Genomic DNA, 6,645 nt, shown 5'->3' with positions numbered 1-6,645 from the left:
TTGCACAATATATCAATGAACTTAATATTGTAACAACCCAATTGAGTTCAGTTGGAATTGAGTTTGACGATGAAGTACGAGCATTGATACTTTTGTCTTCCTTACCAGATAGTTGGAGTGCTACTGTCACGGCAGTGACTAGCTCGTCAAGAAGTACAAAGATGAAATTTGGTGATGTTCATGATCTGGTTCTCAGTGAAGAGATCAGGCGAAGAGAGTTGGGTGAATCATCATCCTCTTCAGTATTACATACAGAGGAAAGAGGAAGAAATTCAACCAGGGGATATGGACGTGGTAAATCAAAGGACCGACGATCCAAATCCAGAAATCATCGTAGTTTCAATAATTCGAAGACTGTCGAATGTTGGAATTGTGGAAAGAAAGGGCATTACAAAAATCAATTTAGACTCCCACCAAAGAATCAAGAGGTAAAGGATGAAGCAAATGTTGCTTCCACTTCAAGAGGAGAAGACGCGTTGATATGCTCTTTGGAGAATAAGGAAGAGTCTTGGGTGTTAGACTCTGGAGCATCCTTCCATGCCACTTCCCAGAAAGAATTCTTTAATAATTATGTCTCTGGTAACCTCGGTAAAGTTTACCTCGGTAATGAGCAATCATGTGAGATTGCAGGTAAAGGTGTAGTGAAGACTAAGTTAGGTGGGTCTGAATGGGAATTGAAAAATGTAAGACATATTCCCGACCTGACAAAGAACTTAATCTCAGTAGGCCAGTTGGCTAGTGAAGGCTACACAACAGTCTTTCATGGTGATCAATGGAAGATTTCAAAGGGTGCAATGACAGTTGCTCGCGGTAAAAAGAGTGGTACTCTTTACAAGACAGCGGGAACTTGTCACTTGATTGTCGTTGCGAAAAATGAAAGTCCCAATCTATGGCACCAAAGATTAGGCCATATGAGTGAGAAAGGGATGAAGATCATGCACTCAAACGGAAAACTACAAGGTCTTAGGTCAATAGAAATTGACATGTGTGAAGATTGTATACTTGGAAAACAAAAGCGAGTCAACTTTCAGACAAATGGGAGAACCCCAAAGAAGGAAAGGCTTGAGCATATTCACTCTGATGTTTGGGGTCCAACTACCGTCTCATCTATTGACGGGAAGAAATACTTCGTGACTTTTATTGATGACCATTCCAGAAAGGTATGGGTATACTTTCTGAAATATAGGTCTTACGTATTTGAGGCTTTCAAGGTGTGGAAATATTGGTAGAAAACGAGACCGGATTAAAGATCAAAAAGCTCCGAACTGACAATGGTGGTGAATATATAAACACCAAGTTCAAGAATCTATGTTATGAGCACGGAATCATAATGGAGAGGATTGTGCCAGGTACGCCTCAACAGAATGGTGTAGCTGAGCGTAGGAATCGAACTTTGACTGAAAGAGCCAGAAGCTTACGTGTGCAGTCAGGCTTACCGAAGCAGTTCTGGGCAGAGGCAGTCAACACATCAGCTTATTTAATCAACCAAGGTCCATCGGTACCATTGGAGCATAGAATACCAGAAGAGGTATGGAGCGAAAAAGAGGTAAAACTCTCACATCTTAGAGTTTTCGGATGTGTAGCATATGTGCACATTAGTGATCATGGCAGGAATAAGCTTGATCTCAAATCAAAGAAATGCATTTTCCTCGGTTATGGTGAGGATGAGTTTGGCTATCACCTATGGGATGATGAAAACAAGAAGATGATCCGCAGTAGAGATGTGGTCTTTAATGAAAGAGTTATGTACAAAGATAGGCATAACACAAGCACCAATGAATCAAAATTAAATGTCCCAGTTTATGCAGAGGTTGATGATATCCCAAAAAGTCCTATAATTGAAAATCCTCAATTAGAGGAATCAACTGAACAAAGCAGTGAGCAACAGTATGACGCATCAGAGACTTGTACTCCAACTTCTATATTGAGAAGGTCTTCTCGACCTCATGTTCCCAATAGGAGATACATGGACTACATGTTGCTAACTGATGGAGATGAGCCTGAAGACTATGCAGAAGCATGTCAGACCACAGATGCTAGTAAGTGGGAGCTTGCAATGAAAGATGAGATGAAGTCTTTAATCTCCAACCAGACATGGGAACTAGTTGAGTTACCTAGTGGAAAGAAGGCACTTCACAACAAATGGGTGTATCGAGTAAAAGAGGATCATGATGGTTCTAAGCGATACAAAGCTCGACTAGTTGTCAAAGGATTTCAGAAAAAAGAACGAGTTGATTACATTGAAATCTTTGCTCCAGTTGTGAAACTCAATACTATCATGTCAGTTTTAAGTATTGTGGCCAGCAAAGAGCTCTACCTTGAGCAATTGGACGTGAAGACTGCATTTCTTCACGGAGACTTAGATGAGGAGATCTACATGCACCAACCTGAAGGTTTCTTAGAGGAAGGGAAACAGAATATGGTGTGCAGATTAAAGAAGAGCTTGTATGGCCTGAAACAAGCTCCAAGACAGTGGTATATGAAGTTTGAAAGCTTTATGCACAAGGAAGGTTTCCAGAAGTGCAATGCCGATCACTGTTGTTTCTTCAAGAGATATAAGTCCAATTACATCATTTTGCTACTCTATGTCGATGATATGTTAGTAGCAGGTCCAGATATGGATGAAATCAGAAACTTGAAGATACAGTTATCAAAGGAGTTTGACATGAAGGATTTGGGTCCAACAAAGAAGATTCTTGGAATGCAAATCATGAGAGATAAGCAAAGAGGAATTTTGCAGTTATCTCAAGCAGAGTACATCAATCGTATTTTGCAAAGGTTCAACATGGGCAATGCCAAACCGGTTAACACACCTTTGGCAAGTCATTTTCTCCTATCCAAGGACCAGTCTCCTCAGACGGAGGAAGAAATAGAATTCATGGTAAGATTCCATATGCTTCAGCCATAGGAAGTTTGATGTACGCAATGGTATGTACTAGACCAGACATTGGCCATGCAGTGGGAGTTGTAAGCAGGTTTATGGCAAATCCAGGAAAAGCTCATTGGGAAGCAGTCAAGTGGATTTTGCGGTATCTACGAGGCACTAAAAAGAAATGTATATACTTTGGCAAAGGAGAAATAAAAGTACAAGGATACGTTGATGCAGACTTTGCCGGTGAAGTTGATCACTGAAGAAGTACAACTGGCTATATATTTACTGTTGGTATTGGAGAAGCTAGTTGGATATCGCGAATACAAAAGATTGTTGCTTTATCCACTATTGAGGCTGAGTATGTAGCAGTCACAGAAGCTAGTAAGGAACTAATATGGCTTCAAGGATTGTTAGCAGAGTTGGGTTTCATGCAGGAGAAGAGTGTTTTGTATAGTGACAGTCAAAGTGTAATACATCTAGCAAAGAATTATGCATTTCATTCAAGAACAAAACACATTGGTCTTCGTTATCACTTCATTAGATCTCTTCTTGAGGATGAGGTACTAACATTGAGCAAGATACAAGGAAGTGAGAATCCAGCTGACATGTTAACAAAGGTGGTGACAATTGATAAACTGGAGTTGTGCTCTTCTTCAGTTGGCCTGCTAGAATAATAAATTGATAAACGTTGTTGTTTGACCAAGGTGTGAAGACTGATTAAAATCACTCTTCAAGTGGGAGATTGTTGGTCAAAATAAAAGAGAGATAAAGAGAGTATGAAGGAGAAACAACAAAAATAATAGTAAAAAGAAACAATAATGGTTATGAGAACTTTGAGGAGATGTTAAATAATAATCATTCATCTTTCTTGTTTTATTGGTTATAAAAGTCTTGTATCTTTCATTTGTAATCATCAGAACATAATTTCAATAATTTTTTTTAGTGTAATTGAGTTGTGAAATTTTCATGTGAGGAGAGATTAGTGAATTTATATATATTTTATTTTCATTAAGTTTGTGTGCTTCCGCGTTAATTTATTCTTCCACAAATCTGATAAAATGGGAAAATTTTATGTAGTTTCCTAACAAAAACCTCTTTAAAGAGGTTTAATTTGGACCCGTTTGTTTTAGCTTTTTTTTAAAATGATTTTTATAGTGTTATATATTTTAGCGTAAAAAGAATTTACAAAGAAACTTTTTATAAAAGTTTCAAATAAAATTTTTGTTTGAATAGTTATTCTTAAAATGTTACTATAGGTATTTTATCATCGAAACTTTTTTGGATATCAAAATTTCAAAAAATCACTTAATTTTGAAGTTATTTCAAATAGCTTTTTCTAAAAATCATTTTTGAGATACAATTTTTTTTAAAAATTATGATTTTGACTATATTTTGATCTTCAATAATGTATATTTATGTTATTCAATAAACAATTCAATTTTTAAAGCTAAAATAAACTCGCCCTTTATCTTTTGACTTGGCCCTTTATCTTTTGACTCTCATGAATGTTACTAAAGGATGTCATGTTAAAAATGTTCAGATTGAATCTAACTTTAAAGAGGTTTAATTTGGGCCCGTTTGTTTTAGCTTTTTTTTAAAATGATTTTTATAGTGTTATATATTTTAGCGTAAAAAGAATTTACAAAGAAACTTTTATTTTATCATCGAAACTTTTTTGGATATCAAAATTTCAAAAAATCACTTAATTTTGAAGTTATTTCAAATAGCTTTTTCTAAAAATCATTTTTGAGATACAATTTTTTTTAAAAATTATGATTTTGACTATATTTTGATCTTCAATAATGTATATTTATGTTATTCAATAAACAATTCAATTTTTAAAGCTAAAATAAACTCGCCCTTTATCTTTTGACTTGGCCCTTTATCTTTTGACTCTCATGAATGTTACTAAAGGATGTCATGTTAAAAATGTTCAGATTGAATCTAAGGAGCTTAAGTTTTTTTTGGCAAACAATTTCAGGTTGAGATTTGATAACCAATTTCTAAGAAAATTGGAGTATTTCATCCATGACTCTTGGAATAACCAATTTCAGTTTCAAGTTTTATTTTATTTTAATTCTATTAGCTATAACTTTAATAACAATCTAAATCATTACATCTGTAATCATTGGGAGACATGGATTTCTTATTAAGAAAAATATATATTTGATTATACAAGCTATTTAGGATAGCATTATCCACATTTATGTTCCATTGCAATATCCATCATCATACATCTAAAAGCACACCCATGGCATCACAACAACAAAAACACATCAAGAAAACTAGAAGTTAAAACCTCATTTTCATTTTCCAATTTTACCCCTAAGCTTAACACCTAAAACCTTCTCCATTTTCCCCAAAACAAGTTGATTAGGAACAGCTTTCCCATTCTCATACTCCTGAACAACCTGCACCCTCTCATTTATCTGTTTAGCCAGCTCAACTTGACTCATCTTCTTATCCAAACGCGCTTTCTGTATCGTGTGTCTCACTTCCCCACCGACCCGCTCCAACGCCGCCGGTTCAGCCGCTTCGTCTAGCTTTCTCGCGTTCAGAGCCGGACCGGCAGTTTTCTTGTTCGAACCAGCGGTGGATTTTTTTAGCGTTAGGACTTCGGCTCCGGTTCGAAGCGCTTGGTTCACTGCTTTTGGGTTGCGGAGATCTTGTGCTTTGGGTTTTGATTTGTGGAGAACTACCGGTTCCCAGTCTTGTGCGATCGCTCCTGTTGTGCGTGTTGGCATTGTCTCGCTTGAAAATGGAAATCTAATGGAGATAGAAATGAGCTGAGATGAAAAAATTGAATGAGAATGAAATGAAATTGTTGTTGTTTATATAGGGTGATGAATGTATCTGGAACTTTCTATTATGTGATGGTGAATTCTATTGGCTTCGAGTACGGGGTTTCTCGGGAAAGTTCTATGACTATTTTTCTTTGCGTGGAGAACAAGCTGAAACAAAAATGTATTTATCATAACAAACGATAAATGTATTTTTTTTTATAAGTTAGAGAGTTTTTTTGATTTTGATATTTATATATTTTTTAATCTAAATTCTTATTTATATTTTTTTTTTTTGATTTTGTTAATCTAAATCTAAATATATTTTTATATTTAGATTTCTCCGAATTTTTCTTTGAATTTTATTTTTAGAGATTAAAATCAACACAAAAATAATCTTATTTTTGAACAAAATATAGACATGAAAATCAAAAGTTCACTAAATAATAAGAATTAAAATACTATTTAATTTATATTTCTTTAGAGAACATTTTAATCTATGTTCCACTAATATCTCATTATAAATATTATTTTAATAATCTTTACATATCTTTTATTAAAATGTATTTTGATATTAATAATATATATACATATTTTTTTAATCTATATAATCATTTGTAGTAATTATTATTATTATATTGATAAAATATTTTAATAAATAAATTTTGATAAGTCAATCCAATTGATAGATGTACAAAGACATTAAATATAGAAATGCGCGTTCAAACATGATGCATCTCACTTATTCATCTTTTAGGAGTAAATTTCAACTATTAAATTATTTGAAGAAATAAAATATTTTAGTAAACAAAATTGTTTTTATTGATGAAATGACTTAACTAATGATTTTTTTAAATCCTTTAGATTACTTTAAATTTTTTAGTAAATAAAATTGATTTTATTAATGAAATTGTTAATGTGTAATCGAAATTTATATGAGTTGCATTTTAGGTTAATTTGAATTTCATATAGAGTGTTTCTGAACTTCTAATA

At 34.0% G+C, this 6,645-nt stretch overlaps 1 protein-coding gene across 1 annotated transcript; it reads right to left on the bottom strand.

The window, feature by feature from the left end:
- Nucleotides 1–4,997: 4,997 nt before the first annotated feature.
- On the bottom strand, nt 4,998–5,811 carry LOC127116284 (multiprotein-bridging factor 1c). The gene has a single exon (XM_051047372.1). It carries the CDS (start codon nt 5,614–5,616, stop codon nt 5,179–5,181), a length of 438 nt encoding a protein of 145 aa, XP_050903329.1. The 5' UTR covers nt 5,617–5,811; the 3' UTR covers nt 4,998–5,178.
- Nucleotides 5,812–6,645: the final 834 nt, after the last annotated feature.

This window comes from Lathyrus oleraceus, chromosome 1 (genome assembly GCF_024323335.1).
Source record: "Lathyrus oleraceus cultivar Zhongwan6 chromosome 1, CAAS_Psat_ZW6_1.0, whole genome shotgun sequence".
Classification (NCBI taxonomy): domain Eukaryota; kingdom Viridiplantae; phylum Streptophyta; class Magnoliopsida; order Fabales; family Fabaceae; genus Lathyrus; species Lathyrus oleraceus.
This window is presented reverse-complemented; position numbering and strand designations above follow the sequence as displayed.